Source organism: Tenrec ecaudatus, chromosome 12 (assembly GCF_050624435.1).
Source record: "Tenrec ecaudatus isolate mTenEca1 chromosome 12, mTenEca1.hap1, whole genome shotgun sequence".
Lineage (NCBI taxonomy): Eukaryota > Metazoa > Chordata > Mammalia > Afrosoricida > Tenrecidae > Tenrec > Tenrec ecaudatus.
The window spans coordinates 48,654,794-48,674,487 of NC_134541.1; the positions used below are offsets into that span (position 1 = coordinate 48,654,794).

Here is a 19,694-nt window from a genome sequence, read left to right on the forward strand (position 1 = left end):
GATTTAGATTGGTTGGCACCAACGCAGGATGTTAGACCTTTTCTAAAGTCCAATATAGTCCATTTGTTATTGGATATTTTTAGTCAAATATCTTAGCAGGTCATCAAAGTAAAAGCTTATCTGTAGGTGGCAAAACTCGATGTGTTCATGGTTAATAAATAGTAATATATACTCTTACAATGCCCACAATAATGTAATATATGTTACTATATTACTATAATTTACAATACATATATTATTGTGTATTATTGTGGGCATTGTAAGAATATACTCTGCATATAGATAACTACTTTTTTCATTTCTCCCATATAGGCTTAAAATATCATGACTTTCTAATTGAAAGTTTCTCTTAGCAAATTCATAAAAATCATGATTAGAGAAGATAGATTTAAGCTCTCTGGGTTACAGTTTAGGAATAACAGTAAGATTTCCAAAGAGATATTTGTGTCAGAATAGATGAGTGTTTGCAGCGTGCAGACTCATGTCTTTGCTCATACACAATCTGAGATTTTTACAGACTGTTACCGCTGCTGGTGCTATGCACAAATATTTCATAGAAAAGTTTCACACACACATTGATTATACAGGCAAGAACTATAGTGAGTGCTAAAACTATTCTGTGCAAATTTTTTAGATTTGTCCATATGACTACAAAAACATTTGTAAACTGATGGCATATCATTCTGAAATACCTAAACGAGTCTGCTTAGCATTATTTTGTTAGGTGAAAAGTAATAAAATATGTACTTGTTGATATCCTTTTACTTCTTTGAGTTAGTCCAAATTAACAAAGCCTCAATATTTCCTATGGACTCTGCCATCTTGTTCATCTACATTCCTGAGGAAAATTGCATTCGTTGTTTATGTGAGGCTTTTCATTTGCTTTTCAACATTACTTCATGTTCTGTCCAGATTAAATGCCCTTTATGTCAGGTTGGATAGTTGTGTTTCCTAACCTGTAATCCAGGGGCTCTAATTGGCTCAACTGAAATAGCTTACTCTTCTGCTCTAGACTACCTTGGAAGGAAGCCTGAACCGCTCTAGTGAGACAGCTTCATTTTCAGATGAGGAGATTGAGGTTGCAAAGGTGAAATTACTCACCTTATGTGCTGGTGTAGTGGTTATGCATTGAGCTTATAAGACTGTAATTCTTTACAGGAATTAAGCCCCCACCCCACCAATCTTTCTCTCATGGAGTGGCTGATGGCCTCAAACTGCTGACCTTGGGGTTGGAAGTCCAAAATGTAACCCACTATGCCTCCAGGATAGTTAGTCCAATATATAAGATCTTTTCCTTGCCCACTTTGGAATTTTTATAACTTGCTCTTTTGCTTAGAACAGGATGAATTAAATTATGGAAGAGCCAGATATCTCTGAGAATCCTTTCTTGTTTGCCTTTTAGGGCCAAAAGGCTAAGTCCTGCTCTGGTTAGTTAACTGAGACATCCTGAGGCATACCTAAGACTTAAACAAGCTTATCACTTCTGTCTGCTTGCTCACGGACACAATTGTTTCCTGATTATACTGAACCCTGAGTTAAAATACAGCATCGGTATATGATTCTCCAGGGCATGAATCCAATGAAAAAAGCACATAATCTCTATGCATTCTGATGTCAGACAGCTTTCCATCAGGATGGCTTTGCAGCTGTTGGATTCGCTGCGGTGCCAAATTCTAATACCCTTCTCGCCTCCTCTCTTAGCGTGAGTGAATCGGCTCTGCTGCTCCAGTGCACTGGCCCTTATTAGTGGTAGCAACAGGGTGGATCCTAATCCATTCTGAGTGGTACACTGTAAAAGAAGAGACAGACACACAGACAGACAGACAGACAGAAGGAAGATAGCCATGCTGCAAGTGCCAGTCCAGGAATGCCTGAGGTCTCCAGAAGCTCGGGGAAAATAAAAAAAGAGCCTTCAATGAGAACACTGACCTACTGAAATCTTGAATTTTGACTATCAACAGACTCTAGAGCCAGGAGACACGGTGTTTTTGTTGTTTAAAGCCACCCACTGTATGAAATTTTTGTTATAACTGACCTAGGAAAGTAATAAAGGAATGAAGAGTCTTCTACGTTTTACCTTTCTTAACAAACACGTGTCCATTTGTTTCTAGTCCAGGTGCTCCAGTATTCCCCGTGATTTTCACAGGGCTCTTGCCAGGCGCCCGGCCTGGATACATGCCCCGAGGGGAAGGGACAGACGATTTGGTCCACTGCAGAAAACGATTTTGTTTACTTAAAAATAAGAGGTATTCTTTAAGGTTTATATCTTGGTTAATGATTCTTATCAAACTTTTATCCTTTTAGTCTCTGTAGAAATAATCTGTTCTTTCTGTAGCAATAAATTTTTTTAATCCCATTTTTTTCATGCTAAGCTATGATTTTAATTAGTGCAATAGTGTCCCCCCTTAGAAAGGTAATTGCATCCTTAACTGTATATATTTTTTCTGGTTGGGGAGCCGTACAAGCTAAGTGCCAAAGACAGAAGGCAAACATTTCTGTCTTCAATCATTCTGCAGCTTTTGGAACATAAATGTTAAATTATACATTATGTGTCTTTTGTAACCACATTAAATCAATTTTTAAACAGGACAGTAAACATGTTTATGTCACAATCTTAAACTGAGATGCAGGGTAGATTCATTATCTTCATTTAACACTGACAGAAGCTCAATTTAAATTTTGGAATAGCAAATACCTTTAATTAATTTGGTGTGATGACTAAATATTTGGACACAACTTATTATGCAGAAAATGTACCTATATAAATCTACAAGTAGAATTATATACATTTCAACATATAGCATACATATTTGTCTACTCATATTTTTCTCTTAGCGAAACAATACCATTTTACTATACATAGATGTGCAATACTACATTAAGTCCTGAGTAATTTAAGGGATTATTAATGACCTATTGTACATTCCAGTTTGCTACAGAACCTAGTAGTTTCTGCAGTAAAAATGTGAACAAAATAATGTTTAAAACTATGCATTTGGCTATGTACTTATTTTGTGCTTAGTGGAGAAAGCTAGAGAAGGCATAATAGTCATTTACATTAAGAAAAGGTTCGTAAATATTCATGGTTATACAAATGTCCTATGCATAAGTATTTAAAGAAGTTTTTAGCCATGTTGCCTACATCCAGTTTGCCAAGCATGGAAGACACAAGTCATTATTGGATTGGGAATTCCTTTTGCAGAATAGGGAATTCCATGTAAACATCAGTGTTTATATATTATATGAAAATTCTGATTTAAACAAGGGAAAAAAGAGAAAAAATACAATTAAATAATTTGAAATTTCTCTCTTGGGATATAGCAGCTTACATGGAAGAACTATAAAGAATGAAAGTGCATTTTGGTGAAAGAGGAAACCAGATGAAAATCCTTTAAGGGTCATCTGGCAAGTCACCTGCTTTGGAGGGCCCAGGTTGGCTTGTCTTGGAGAGGCCTGGAGATAATCTACATTATTCTTAGGTTACATAGGGTGCAGACTCCATTGCACAAAGAGAAGTAATCACTTTGGAGAAAAGTCATTTTTGAGCTTCAATGGAGGAGTAGCAGATGCTTGTCAAGGTCCCCCCATTAACTCAAGCGTCGTAAGGGACAGGACAGTTGCTGGGGCAGGCCAGGCTCCTGTATCAGAGGCAGCCCTGCCTCAATGAGAAGGCACTACATCCGTGGTTCCTCCGTTGCTCCTGCTACCCTGTCCCATGGCTGCTGTAGTCGAAGACTCCTTTCTTGAAGAACGGTGAGAATTCACAAATAGTGAACTTCGACAGAGTCAGCCCCACGTTGCTGATATGTAGGGGAGATGTTGCAGATTGAAGCATCACTCTGAACAGGTCCCTGAGGTATTTCTGTGGGAGAGACAAGACAACAGTTGAGACACTGTGAAGCGGAGTCAAGGAGAAGAGAAGAGCTGTCCAAGAAAAGTTTCCCATTGCCTTGGGAGAGCACTGTCCTGGAAAACTAGCAAAGGAAACCTCTTCAACTGACTTAGCAGTCATGACACCAACCAGATGAAATACAGCCTCGGTATACAAGCACAGAAAGGAGAGTTAGGCTCTAGGCTCTGAATCATAGGGCACCACCTTGGTGGGAAATGACAACGGATGCCTAGCACAGGGAGCCTGTTTTTCAACAACCGTGCCACCATTTCAGAATCTATTTTTGAAAAGCCATGTTTCCCAACTTACTCATTAAAGAGAAAGGCCTTTAAAAGAAAGCAAAGCAGAAGAGAGAAAGAACACGAACAAATGAAAGAAATAAAGAAGGAATCGAGAAGACTAGCCATCTATATAGCGTTAAAGCCAAATCAAACCGACTGCCACGGAGTCAGTCATGATTCCTAGTCTCGTTAGAGGACAGAGACAAACTTCCCCTTGGGGTTTCCAAGACTGTTGCTCTTTATGAAAGCAGGCTGCCCTTTTTCCACTTAGAGAATCCAGTAGGTTTGAACCACTGACAATTTGGTTAATAGCTGAACACTTTAGAAAGCCTGGAAGATGTTAAACAGACTGCCTACTGGCATTTCAAAATGACACAGTCGGGATTGGCTTTGAATCCTCAAAAGCTAAAGGAAAATATATACTGGGGATAAGAGAGTCAAGTTCTAGACTAATATATACCGATCATTTGTGAAATGATTTAGTCATCCATGGGAAGAAATTCTTACTACTAACATTAATTTCTCTGAGCTTCCGGCCACTTTCCCTTATTGTGTCTGCCACAACATTACATGCCTTTTTGGTACTGAAGCTGCAGAGACCATCTGAAATGAAGATCCAGCATGAGGAGGATGAAATCTGAGACTGCTCTGGGCAGGACAATCAAGACTAGTCAATGTATATTTAGTTCGGGCTACTCTGACCTCTAACAGAACACAGGGGTGAGATGACGGGTTCGGTCCTACCCTTTATTAATATCGTAGCTTATTAAAATATAAATAAGCTTGAATCCTAGATCAATTATACATTGGTATTATTTCATATCTGTCAGCTGTCTCTCTTTACCCACGAGGGGGGGAGGGTGGGGGAGGAAGGGGAAAAAAGAAGAGCCTATACCAAGGGCTGAAGTAGAACATGTTTGGAAATGATGATGGCAACATATGTACAAATATGCTTGATGCATGGAAAGTTATAAGAGCTGTAAGAGTCCCCAATAAAAATGATTTTAAAAACAACAGAATATATATATATATGTATATATACATAAAACTTATCACAAACTTAAGTAACTGTGAACCTGAAGTAAGAGTTTTAAAATATGTCTAAGAAACATGACCTTTTCCTCAAACACCTGTTTGCACCAGAGGTATTTGGTAAGGGTCCGATGGTCACAGCGGGCATCTAGTGAGGAGGAGCCAGGGATTTCACTAACATCCTACAATGCACAGGATAGCCCAGCCCAAGAAAGAGCTGTCTAACCTAAAATATCACGAGTGCGGCGAGGTGAAAGCCTGGCCTCGGGGAAGCACAAGAACTTCTGTGACCTCTCTTCGCCTGGTCAGCGACAACAGCGGGTAGGCACTGGGCTGCTCCAAAGGTTAGACGCTAGAACTCACCGACTGCTGGGAAGTCTCTGCTCGTCCCGAAACCACGTGGACGGTTGGGCTCGGCCCAGCGGTGTCACAGGCATCGGGAGAGGGGTGTGCATCGGCAACAGGAAACGAAAGAGCAAAGTGGCCACTCTCCTCAAGGAGAGCTCAGTAACTATTTTCTACTAGTGAACAATCACATAGCATTTTACAAGTTCTAAAAGCCTTCTGACGTGGTTTTTGTACAATGCTATGGTAGCACAACTGAGAAACGATTAACTATACAAACGTATAAAGTGAGGAGGTGTGATATATGTATACATTTGTGAGACCGCTACAAATCATGTCTACACTTGTAAGACCACCACCAACACAAGCATATATACTATGGTGTAGCCCCTAATACGAGTAGCACCTGTCTTAATTACCCTCAAACACTTCCCAATAATTTGATTTTGTTACAATAACACCCTGCTTAAAAAGATGCACGATCATTATTGTAATACAATTTTCAGGTGACACAACTATTGTTGGGAGAGGTGATAGGACTTGTTCCTTAGTAGCAAGCACAGCAACCAAGTGTCCTGAATTCAGATTCTATTTTCTTTATTTAGGATTTCTAACTTACTGCTCTCAAAGGGACTCAACTTCAAATCTGGTCACAACACAGAGGGGCTAAAACAAATACTGAAACAGAGAGATCTTAAGCTTTCTACTTCTTTGCATCAGAGGGGCTAAAGGCCACTATTTTGAAAATGGAAGCAGAAGATAGCATTAATTAGGAGGGCCTACCTAATTAGGGGGACCTGCATTCCAGCAAACATGGTACCCCGAGTATAATCAGTTACCTAGCTAGCCAATGCTCCTAATGACAGGCATGTGACTGCTCTTGGAAGATGACAGTGAGCTATGTGCAACGAGGAAGGTGGGGTGGACATCCCTTCGCAAGTGAACCCCAGCCCCGCCTCTGTGTAGCAGGTGAATGGAGCAGAAGCACCTCACCAGGGTCACCTCCTTCAGGGCTCCTGCAGGAGGAATTAAGGTGCAGACAATTGTCCAGGACAAATCTGTCTTCAAGATGAATTCCGGCAGAACAGAAAGTCATTTAAATTTTGGAGCAGATGTTGTATCAGCATTTTATATAATTAGCTTAAAAAGTCAGGTCCCTGAAAAGGGCCAAGAAATCCCGGAGGTTATAATTGAGAAGCAAAGTTAAAATATAAATTTTTTAAAAGAAAATATTTTATATACCTTCTGTGCCCAAGTACCACTATTAAAAGAGCATAGTAAAATAGATGCAGATAACGCTTTTCCTTTAAATAAACGAATTAGCCTGTCTTGATGAGAACACACGCTGGAAAGATCCAATTCTAAACACGCAGAAGAATTTTTTCCTTTGCAAAACAAACGTTTGCTTAGCAGCAGAACGGAGCAGACTCGACTTCCTTTAAATAGACTGCTTCCTTGGCGCAAAGAAATTGTTTTATTACCAAGTGATTTTTTACGGTGACTTCAAAGTATTCTAAAGTATATGTGGGGACACATGACCTTGGTTGGCTATAAACAGGGCCACATTTTTAAAGCGGGCTAGGCACATGGTTTCCAGTAAAGAACAATACCAAAGGACTGGGACGTGGGCTAATAGAAGAAGACAGAAATAATATTCCAGAAGGTTACTGGGGACGCAGACATTGCCTCATTCTACTTTGTATCCCCTATCACCCCTGACACACTGTGAGTTTGGGAAAAGCACTTAAAATCATGGTAGATCTTGACGATGTTCCCGCACACATCACAGGTGTGTACTCTCCCGAGTTTTCACAAAGCCTATCCACATGCGTGCAGCATCTGGCGGACACACAGCTCCATCCACCGGGCATCCCTGCTCACGCTCCCTCCTTGTAGCTCCAATGCTCCCCTCCACAACCGCCACGAATCGGACAGTCAGGACCAGAGACTAGTTCTGCTGGCTTTAAGTTCATGGGACTGTGCAGGAGGCACTATGGTGTATGGCCTTCAGTGGTGATGGTGTTTGCAATGGTGTGACGGCAGTGCGCTCCATCCCAGTGATGTCTGGACAGTCATGTGAGCACGGACATGTTGAGAAGCTGAATTTCGTAAGGGGTCATGCGATGGGGACAGGTTTGTCCTTCCACATGAGCGCTTCTTCAATGCTGAATTCTACTGAATTCCATATGGTGTCAATAAAAAGTTTCCCCTTTGGGCAATATACGATCCGCCAATGTACTAGAACTCTCTCATTATTTGTGCATAATTCAAAATGCTAAGAAATAAATCCATACATATTATTGTGCCTACATTTTGGTGGCAGTGCTCGTGGTATTTGTTTTCTGCAGAATCTATAGGAAAAGGGGAAAATTCAGGTCTCCTCTCAAAGGCAGCTCTTTACTGCTGATGCAGAGAAACATCAGCGCCTCCTGACGTGTGTGAAAGAAGGGCAGGGCCACGCTGAATCCTCAGGGCGGGACACTTTTTTGCACTGAATGAAGGACATTAAGAGTTTCAGTGCTTTTTCTGAGTCAGGAGGGCAAAGAAGGAAAGGCAATTGTGAAATTCAATAGCCAATTTCTGTTTCTGACGTTCACACACATTTTCTCCAATAAAAAAAAGAAATAAAAGCAGGCAGTTTTCAATCTCCTTAGTGCATGGGGGACCAGAAAAGATCCGTAACACGGGCCCATCCTAGTGGTTGGTGACAGGGGAGGCTGCTTCACAGAGCGCCCTGGCTCGGGGCTGCGGACACAGCAATGCTTCTCTGGTGCCATGCAACCTAATAGCTCTGGGAGAGGGAAGCGAGAGCAAAGCAAACCCTCTTAGAATCAGATGGTAAACTAGGCTATGGGATGGTGGACACAGCAGGGAGTCTGAGAGAGAGTCTGTGTGGCCATGAGCAATCAAGGGACAAAAAAGAGTCCAAGAGAAAAAAGGCAAAAATGGAAATGCAGGAGGATGGTCAGGGAGGACAGGAAGAGAGACGATAGATGGGAGAACAAAGGAGGTAGAAAGGAACATGGAGAAGACGGTCCACCATCTATTTGTCTATCAAGTTGGCAATGAGAATTTAAGAAGACTATTGTAGACTTTTATCTATATTTATGTTTTGTTACTTGAACTAACACTAAGGTATAATTATGGTGGGTTTTTATTGGCACTTTATGAAAATCTAATTTAGATGGCTCATCCTTATGGCACATTTCAGTTTTAAAACAGACTCTTCTACAAGTTGCCAGCATACTGTATTGTTTTTGGCAAGAGTACATAGCGGTGGCAGGGGTAGAAGTACCTAGAAGAAATGACTCCCCGTGGGTCTGTTGGGGAAAGTGCTACATTCCTGGCATATGATTTTAGACAATGCTCTCGATCCCCCAAGTAAACAGAGATAAAATCTTGTAAAAAATGTGAGCCTTTGAAAAAATGTATGGAAAGATTAGTACATGGTCAAAGTGCCACCAAATACCACCCCCCCAACACTGATTCCTTATCTACTTCTTGCCAAAAACAGTTCTTTTATTATGTTTTTTTACTTTAAAAAGCACACCTTAGTCCTTACAGTGACCGCTATTTAACATGTTAAAGAGATCTTTTGAAGTAAACTTTCCCAATGCAGTCAGTTTGATTTCCAGACAGCTGTTTCCAGGAGTATTGATTTTGAGTCCCAAGTAAAAGAAAATCCTTAAAAACTTCAGTCGTCAGAATCGACTCCATGCCAGTGAGTTTGAGTGAGGAGTTTTGACTTGGGTTGCAGTCCATATTGCCGGCTGAAGTCTCCAATTGTCATCAGTGTGTCAAGGTCTCCTTGACATCAGCAAAGCAAAGGTGTGCCGTCGCCATATCCAGTTGTCAATATGTCTTCTTGATCCAGCCTGATCTCTCCGGTCTTCTTCATATAGTCCAGTTTCCTTAATTATTTGCTCAGCATACAGATTACATATGGACAATGAAGTTATACAACCCCAATCCACACCGTTCTCACTTTAAAACAGGCAGCGTTCCAGGCAGTGTTCTATTTGAACCACTGCCCTTTATCTCGGTACAGGCTCTGCATGAACACAACCACTGCTATCCATAGTTTGAGAGGATCCACGTAGTCCAAGGCCTTTGCACAGGGAGTACAACACAAGTCACCATCTTTGTGGTATTCTCTGCTTTCAGCCAAGGTCCTCGGATAGCAACACTTTTCTTGTCCTGAATCCAGCTTGAATTTCTGTCAGCTCCTTGCCAATGTACTGGTATAGCCATTTTTGAATTACTTTCAGTAAAGTTTTACTTGAATGTGATATTAGTGATATTGTTTGATAATTTCCATGTTCTTTTGGGCCGTGTTTATATGGAAATGCCCAAAATATCCCTGGATGTCTTCTAGTCAGCTGGCCAGGTAGCTGGCAGCCACATTGCTTGGCAAAGACAAACGAGGACTTCCGGCTGCACCAGCTTGTTGAAACATTTCAAATGGTATCGTCATTCTCTGAGTTTTACTTTGAGCTGATTCCTTCGGGGTAATGTGGACTGTGGACTTCTTCCTCCATTACCATCTGTTCTTGATTATATGCTACTCTTTGAAGTGGATGAACGTCACCCAATTCGTTTTGGCACAATGATTGTGTACCCTTTCCATCTGCTCGGGATGCGTCCTGCATCAGAGAATTCTTCAACATTGCAACTCTAGGCTTGAATTCGTTCTTCAGTTCTTTTAGTTTGAGATATGCTTTGTTCTACCTGAGGGTTTCAAGCACCTGGCCTTTGTACATTTCCTTGTAAGGTTTTACTTTGTTTTTTTGACCTGCCCTTTCAAGTGTATGCTTCAGCTATTAAAGCCCATCACTTCTTTCTTTTCTTTCACTTGCCTTATCTACTGTTTGTCACCCTAGTGGGTGACAGCTTCATTTTCAGATGCACAATCAGGTTGGGGAGGTGAAACTAGTCACATCGTGTAGTGGTGCGGTGGTTTTATAAGGTTCTTTGTCTGATACTATGGCTGTTCATATTCCTAGTCTGCAGGCAATGGAGATTTACGAGAGACTCAACCCACATAGACACCCTGAAAATGGACTTGGGCTTTCACTGTTATCCACAGTGTTCTGCAAACCTGGAGGTTACAGTTTAGGCACTGGCTCCATCCCCTCCTTTGGACTTGACTCTTACCATTCACAATCCTTGGTTCACACATGCTGGTGGGTTTCTTCTTTGTAGACTGAGCTGACTCCTGCATATGGCAGTGGCTTGTTTCAGACAAGCCTTTAAGACCCCAGACACTATGTTTTTTCTGATAGCCAGGCACCATTTGGTTTATCCACCACACCCTGCTATGGTATCCTGTCTTCGGTGATCTCAAGAGGATGAGTACCAGGCAGGGCCATGTCACAAGAACTAATTGTTCTTCTATTAGGGCAAGATCAAGTGAGAGCTCAAAATCCATTCATATTGCTATGGTTTCTATATGTTGAATGGTTCACCTTTGGAGACATCTTTATCATCATGTTTCAGTGCCTTAGTTTCACCTAACTCCCATTAATAAATGAGTAAGTCAAAGTATATAGAAGATGAAACTAGAACTCTAAGTAACAATACTCAATATTTAGTCTTTCCATATATTCAACCATTACCCCTGGATAGAATCACATCAAAATTAAGGTATCTCTTGTCCAGGATTCCAGAAACTATAAAAATATAACCTAAGACTATACATGTAATTCACTTTTTGTTTAATACAAACTTCCAGATATCAAGCACAAGGTCAAAAATTAAGTGGAGGGAGCCATAAAGATGACGTTGATCTGGGCGTAAAAGCAGATTTGGCATATTCTGCTACAGGACCATGGTTCCTGAGATTCATGTTCTTCTGGGGTCCCCTCCCCTTGAATTTGAGAGCCTGAAAATTAAGAATTAACCTGGATGTTCCAGCATCCTAAGAGAGCCCCTCCCTCAGTGTATCCAGTGTCTGAATGCAGCTCCATAGTGACCTAACCTAAGAATATCTAGAATGACCCAGCCCAAATTTCAGAACCACAGACTCATAAACAAATAAAATGGCAATTGTTCTAAGTCACCAAGTTTTGGGCTAGTTTACACAGTGAGAATACATACACAGGGGTTTAGGAATTGAGTAAGAGATAAAGGAACATCTGAAATTATGCAACTGGGAACAACCAACAAAACAGGCCTTTTGGGTTCCATTTCTAATTTATGAGTGACATAATTGAAGTACCATTCATGCCAACCTTTCCCAATACTTTTGATGTCGCCATTGAGCTGCTGCGTTTCTATTTCCGCAGGTACTTCTTTTGTACCAGACACTGTTCCTATCCCAGGTTTTAAAATAAACACTTGAAATGAGTAGTCATCATTTGAAAGATGGTATTTATTTCTGATGTTATAGAGAATTCTGAGCAGACTCGGTTCAAATTAATCAGGGTAAAACTGTTAGTCTGTGATTCCAGAATCAAAACTATTCATCACAGCTTTTCAGACCATCTTCCTTATGAGTTTAATGTCACAAGCATATTGTATTGAATTATAGGACTGCATCAATTAGAGTCATGCATTTAATATGCTGAGTCTGGCTCACATATTCTAATAAAATCCAGCCAGCTTTAACATTTTTATAAGGTATATGCATTTAAGGTCCAAGAGATAGTCAATGTTTACCGGTTACAATTCTGGCTTGGGATATGAAGTAGCTCTGATGGTCACGGGGACCCTGTCTGGAATACTCGAGCATTTCCCGGTGCTGGGCTCACGGCAAGCTTACAGTGAACAACAAGCCACATTCGAAATGCCAAAACCGGCCTGGGTAGATTGCTATGTTCTCACAGAACAAGTCAAAATCATTTGGACTCTTTTGTTTAGCGCAGGGGAAGAGGAATTGCAATTATAATGTCCCTGTGGGATCCTTGACAATGTATTCTGGAGAATATGACTCTATATTTTTATTTTTTAAAAAACAACTTTTATTGTGAGTTGAGTGAAAGCATATAAGGTAAAATGGCTTCCTAGTCCACAGTTCATACACATTTTGTTTCCTGATGTTAATTGAAAACACTCTTTTCCCACGTCCTCCCAGTATTTCACTGGTTCCATTCAGCCTCCTTCCCTACTCCTTCCAGCCTTCTGAGCTTTATCCTGAGCACATGCGACCCTTTTCATCTCTCGTGTTTGTTCTAAGAAATGAGTACTTCCCTCACGGTGCTTTTGTTTTTCCCATTTGGCTGAAAGTTGAGCCGCCGCAGGGTGAGTTCAGTCCCAGGTGGCGCCCTAGCTCCAGTCTTGGAATTCCTTTAGTCTATAAAACCAGTAAGTCTAGTTTTTCCATGATTTTGAGTTTTGCACACATTTTTCTATAACATTGTCCAGGATCCTCTATCCCTTCCGAGCAGTCAGCAAGGGGACATGGACCCATCTAGTTCTTCTACTGTGGAAGCTGAGGTCGGAGTGGTCCATTAGTCCTTTGGATTAATTATCTTTCATTGTCTTTTTTTTCTTAAGGGGTGGGGTGGGGGTCAATAGTTGTACCTTAGATGCCTGCTTGAAAGCACTTACTATCTCAGAGTAGAATGCAGAACATTATCTTTGTGGATTATGTTACATTGTCAACGGACTCTAACACCCCTCAACCTAACCCCAACCCCATGACTATGGTCCTGTATCCCAGACCCAGAGATTCATTTCCTAAAAGCATTTGGTTATTGCTAAGATGTTCTCATCATTTCCCCCCATGCAAGCTCTCCTATATTCATGGATATATTTATAGCACATACAAATATGTATGTAGAAATATCATTTGCCAAACCTGTACATGGAAACCTGACGTGATTTGATTGAAGCCCCACGTGGAAAGCAGTCGGGAGCTTGTACAGGGAGCAAACAGGGCCTGCTGCTCCCCTGGTTGACGTTGGTCATGTATTTATACTTTTGGATTTTGGTCTGGGACTGGTGACAGGTCAATACAAAAACAAAGCAACTAAATGAAAGAATGTCCTTGAGGTACACCATAATCTTGGGATCTAATTTAGTCCTGTTTTAACTTACATGTTAGGCTGCTAACTATGAGGTCAGCAGTTCAAAACCACCAGCCTCTGGTGGAGAAAGGCAAGGATTTCTACGCCCATAAAGTGTTACAGTCTCAGAAACTCACAGGGGCAGTTCCACCCCGTTCTGTAGAGTTGCCAAAGTCAGAATCAAGTCAACGACAGTGAATTTGGGTTTTTTGTTTTGTTTTGTTTTAGTGCTTCTTAGGAGTGGCCCTGGTGCCATAGTGGTTATGCACTGGGCTTCTAATCTCAAGCTCACAAGTTTGGATCCACCAGCTGCAGCAATGGAGAAAGATAAAGCCATTTCTATACTGAGCTCCAGTTTCAGAAACCCACAGGGGCAGTTCTAACCTGTCCTTTAGTGTTGCGAAGATTCAGAATTGGCTTGATGGCAGTGAGTTTCAGGGTTTTTTTTTTCTTCTTTCTTTTTAAAAGAATTGCTTCTGTTGCCCCTGTGGGGTAGGAGTTAGGCTGTTAAACCACAAGGTTGGCAGTTCAAGCCTAGCACTTGCTAGTAGAAATGAGATGAAGCTGTCTGCTCCTTTAAAGATGTCCAGTCCCAGAAATCCCATATAGAGCTGAGCTGAGTAAGAGGTGACCAAAGAGCAGCCGTTTTGGGGTTTGGTTAGTGCTTCTCCAGAAGCTCCAGTGGTGCAGTGAGTAGTGCTGAACAGATACACTATCAGCTACACTGCCGGGAAAGGGGTGGGAATTTGGTTCTTTGGAAACCCCATGGTGCCGTTCTATCCTGCCCTACAGGGTCATCCTGAGTCGGAATCAATACGCTGGCAGTCGGTGTGGGTCTCCAGTGCTTCGCAGGCACTATGTTGCCAGTGTGCTAAGCACTGGAGCACAGCCCGGCACAGACGGGGAGAGGAATTCACTTCGCTCCTCTGCAGCTCACTTTCCTCATCTGACTATACTTCTCAGGGTTTAGCACATTAACGGAGCTAATGTCAGTTTAGTACTTAGGACAAAACCCAATTCATAGTATGAAGGGGCTTACAAAAGTTGGTGGAAAGACGGAATGAAAGAATAATTAACTTTTCCAAGTTCCAATATATACGTAAAAAACGGCTGTTAATTACTTGTTATATAGAGAGTTAATAGGACAATATGTTAATCTTTCCCTCTCTTAGGTGTTTAAAATCACATCAGCTTAAAACATGTTAAGTATCTGACATTTTCTTTTGTCAAAGAAAATGGCAGAAACTGAAAATCTGGAGCTTAAAATTTTTTTCCTTAAAATCACCTTTCATGAAATAATAACATGCCCTTTATTCCACAAGCTGTTTTAAAATAGGGAAAAGTTAGCTTTCTTTTTTCACAAAATGAGGAAGCATATTAAAAATAAAAGGAAAAACTTTTCCATATCAGAAAAATTATTTTCCAAAAGCTTGTTTTAGGACACATTTTGTATGCCATGAATCTCAAAAGTCGGGAAAACAAAACAAAGCAAAGCTCTATTATTTTCTATTTTCCCAAACTCATGGCTCCTTCCTGAATTATAAACCTCTAAAGATATTCCTGGCATTTTAAGGTAAAATGACTGCTCCAAAATTACCGACTCGACTGACCATAGATTTTCAAATGAGAATCTGGCTAGTATATCTTGGTTATAATGTCCTAAAACTCATTCAAAGAGCCAGGCCCTGCAAGCATGAACAATAGGACGTACCGAATATGAAATGCTGCCGTCCCAAAGTTTGCTCTCAATTAACCCAAGAACTGGGTACACTGACAACATACACAGTGGGTACCCCGATAACTCGAGAATACTGAGCGGCTTTGTCCCCATTACTCCTCCAGCTGTAGCGTTGATTGAAAGGAAAGATCATCCCCTTTCACACTTGACCTAAGGTAGTGTGTTTACTGACATGGCAAAATTTCTTTGGTTATAATTCAGTTGACCTTGGACTGGGTTGTCACTGAATAATAGCAATAGCAAGTCTTTGAATTCCAGAGCAAAAGGGTTAACTTTTGATATTCTAAAGAAAGCAGGCTCACGGTATTATTTTTGTTCTTTGAAAAAGAGGTTCCAGATTATCTTTGTAGGACTATTTGCTTTGTAGATTATCTTCTTACTTGGGAGTTATTTTTGAGTCCAGACAGATCTACATCCCAGAATGGTCATGCCCTAGGTATAGCAGGGATTAGGGCCCCACGGGGTGGGCCCCTGATCCCAAGCCCCAGAAAGGATTAATGGGGATTTGGATTATCTGCACCAATGACCCTCTTCATTGGTGACAATGAGAAAGCCTTAACTAACTCAGGACAATGGAATCAGGAAGAAAAGCCAGATCAAACCGTCTCTGTGACAGGCTGTAGGTGCTGTAAAAAGGAAGAACAAATCAGAAATTTATTTTCAATAAAGATACCTTCTATTGAATTAGCAACTACGTTAATTTATATAATATGCCCAGGATAATGGTTTACTTATAAAGACACTATTAAATCACCGGTGCAATCAATTAGGTAAGTTAATAATTCTAATCTTGTTTTTTAACTAACAATTTATTAAAATAGTTGATTTTAGCAACTGCAAAGGTGACTTCAACTTCTACCCCAGGTTCAATTCTGATGGAAGTGTTCTGCTTCACTGTCTCAGAAGGGCTGTGGATGTCAATGAGTCCCTTGTAGACTCTCATCTGGAGCCAATGGCAGGTCTTAGAACCTCCACCAAAAGGGGTTTTCCTGGTCACGAGGCTCAGTCTTGGTAGGGCTCCTAATCGGTCCCTTCACTTTCAGGTTCTTCTCTTAGACTCTAATCAAGTCAGTGCGCACTTTCTTCCAGGACCTTACTTTGCGGCTGGCTAGAGCAATTCCAATCTGGTGAAAGGCACTTCTGGTTCCACGGGCTTCTTTCCGGTGTCCCTGAATGTCAAGGCGGCAGGGTAGCTTCCAGACCAACTTGTTCCTCAGCAAGAGTGAGCAGTGGTGAGCCAGGCATAGGAGGAGTTTTTCTCAGTGAGCTAAGTCAATAATTTTTGATCAACAATCACCAGAAGCACAGGCTGTTTGCCTTGAGACGTTACTTTGTAGTAAAATTTGTAGCTTTTCTATACCTTCTTTCCCCCTGAGCATCGGAAGTTTACAAAACTGTCTAAGCAAAAGCAGTCTATCAAATCTTAATGTGTGCTTCAAAACTAAACTTCCTAAACCTTAACAATGTCCTAGCCATCTCTTGAAATCTGAGAAGCTGTTGAAGGAGAACTATGAAGAACTGTTGTTGCCGGTTTGATTAACATGTGTCTCCTGGTTGCATCCATTTGCTTGGATGCCCTCAAAAATCTGTGTAAGCAAGGGTAGGGCAACCCGCAAAACACTTTACACATCATGACCATTTTTGGCTAAAACATTGTGAAGGTAGTGCAGTAAGTTAAAACAAAAAGTTTGGCAAAGAGTAGATAGAAGGCAGGTTTTAAAGCTTTTAGGGAATGTCACTAGCTCAGGGATATTGGAGAAGGCTATGGGGCCCTTAAACCTTAAGAAATTCTGGGCTCTGAAAAAACAAAAACCCCTGCCATTAAGTTGATTCTGACTCACAGTGACTCTATAGGACAGAGCAGAACTTCCCTGTGGGTTTCCTAGACGATAACTTTGTATGGGAGTAGAAAGCCTCTCCTTTCTTCTTTGGAGCTATTGGAGGTTTGGAGCTGCTGATGGTTTCAAACTGCTGACCTTGTGGTTAGCAGCCCAACTATGCCACCAGGGTTCCAATAGTGGACTAGTCGGCGTTTCCTCGCTTTCACTATTTCTGCCACAAGGAACTGCCTTTCCAAGCAAGAGATTTCAGTTCATATTGACTGACTGAAATATGCAGTTCATATTTCTTGAATAGCCCCATCTCTTTTCCAAATAAGAAGCTGCACATAAATGTACTTTTCTGAACTAGAAACAAGCACTACAAATGGAAAAAGAAAGGTGAGTCAACAACAAATTTCATGGAGCAAAAATAACCGGCACTGTGGTGACATTCTTAAAAGACGGAAGCCTCTTGCTGCGTCAGTTACATGTCCTGAGAACCGGAAGTAAAAGACTTCTGGTTCTTTGCCTTCCTGTTTCTAGCTGGCTAAAACATCCATTGAGCAAAAGAAAAAAGCTATGATTTAATTTACAACCAGTTTCTACTTTGATTAGCAAACAACGTCTTGATTTCTAAGTCTGTCCCTAACTTTACTTATAAATAATATGAAACAAATGATCTCAATTAGATACGAGCTTAAAGAAGCTCATTAATTCTTAATTTTTTCCTTTGTTGCCGGGAAAGGAAATTATGTATGTAAATGTAAATGCACTGCAGTGAATTGCTGGAATATGACTGAATTGCTGGGTAGAAATATGGGTGTCTGGAAATGGAGGAGAGCTCTCCATGGGCAAATAATGACAGATGAATACATTGGACGCATTTGGAAATAGTGATGTTCTTATCCATTTACTTCCCTAAAATATTACTTCAAATGGCTGCAGTGTATGCTGTGATTCACCAACACTATAAAGGAAAAGGAAAACCACATACGTGCGTGTAAGAAAGCAGGAATGTCAAGGGAAAATCATACTGAATTTGAAAATAATATGTAGCTTACAAAGATAGTTAAGGGCAGAGTAACAGTTCACTTTGCAAAGAGCATGCTCAAGGTCATTTATCTAAAATAGATACAACTTATTTTGGAAATAAATACGAGTAAGTATAGCATGAGTGATTGAAACATCTCTGAGGGAGTTTAAGGCAAATTGGGCAGAGCTTTATAAATGAGTTCAGGATGAGTCTCAAATGTTCACATAAATAGTGAGAAGAATATTTTGTGGAGATGGGACAAGGACAGTGTTTCTTAAATACAAAAATGTGTAAGAAGCATTTTGAACAAGCCCTTGTGTCATTGCAACAAAGGAAATGTATAAATAAGAACCACACTGACATGTAGCTCTTATTAACGGAAATACACACTCAAACTCGCTACCATGGAGTCAATGCTGACTCACAGTGACCCCTTGTGGGTTTCTGAGACCGTAACTCTTTATGGCAGTAGAAAACCCAGTCTTTTTCCCATGGTGCTCCTGGTGGTTTCGAACTTCTGACCATGCGGATTGAATCCCAACGTGTACAGAACTGGTTGTTTCTGCAGTTCTAGAAGCTAGACCTTATTCTGTAGGTAACAACACTAGAAGATGGAAAAATAAAAACTAGAATATTACAACAAAGGCAGAAAATTAACCCAGAATGAGTTATACTACATAGTGTAGAATTTCTCAAACTATCTATGGGAAAAAAAATGTTGATTTACTTTATTTTCATATTTAAAAAATGTCCAGCTTGTCACAGACAAGACAAATTGATGACCGTGCTCTGAGAGATCACAATACCAAATCGCTACAACGAAATGCTGGGTTTGGGTGCTTATCTTCTAGGGAATCGCACCACCTCTCCATGGACTGACACTGGCTGGCAAGGCACACTTGGAGATTCCGGGCTGTTACCCACATGAGGGTAGAGGGTCTCGAGCAAACTTGGTTCACCCTTTGCTTCCTTTAGGTTTCTGCTTAAATGACATCTTAATAGCAGCGACTTCATGGCCATCTTATATAAAATATTACTTCTGACCTCCTTCCTTCTCCTTCTCTCTTAATATGCCCTTTCCTTCTTCACAACGCTATCAGCACATGCTACTCTAGGCTTGTGCATTGTCTGTTTCCTTCCACTATAGTGAGACCTCCATGAAGACAGGACTTGATTTGTTGTGACATTCCTATCAGTTCAACATACACTCACTCAAAGAGGCACACTGCTAATTTTACCATCACTGCTAATTTTAATTTCATAATAATATAATAATACTATTAGTAGTAGTAGTAGTAGTAGTAATCTCCAACTGAAATACTCAGCAGCCAATGGAAAGATAAACTTTGGTATATTTGTACAATTACATACTTTAGAAGTATAAACAAGAATTCAACAACATGGACGAACTACACAAGCATCATGCTGACCGAAAGAAGCAAGACACCACATGGCTCCCTTCCCATAAAGTTCAAAAGACACAAGATTATGGGGAGGGAGGGGAAGAAAAAAAATGAGGAGCTGATACCAAGACTCAAGTACAAAGC

The 19,694-nt window shown here is 40.7% G+C and overlaps 1 protein-coding gene across 2 annotated transcripts in view; it reads right to left on the reverse strand.

Moving 5' to 3' along the window:
• Positions 1–2,701: 2,701 nt before the first annotated feature.
• Positions 2,702–19,694, reverse strand: part of KIF16B (kinesin family member 16B) — a 240,341-nt gene continuing 223,348 nt past the window's right edge. Inside the window, exon 27 of one of the 2 annotated variants that reach the window (XM_075564014.1) lies at positions 2,702–3,862. In XM_075564014.1, the coding sequence (XP_075420129.1) occupies positions 3,704–3,862 (159 nt within the window). In that variant the 3' untranslated portion in view covers positions 2,702–3,703. The remainder of the gene's footprint in view (positions 3,863–19,694) is intronic. The other variant, XM_075564015.1, reaches the window with a different exon arrangement.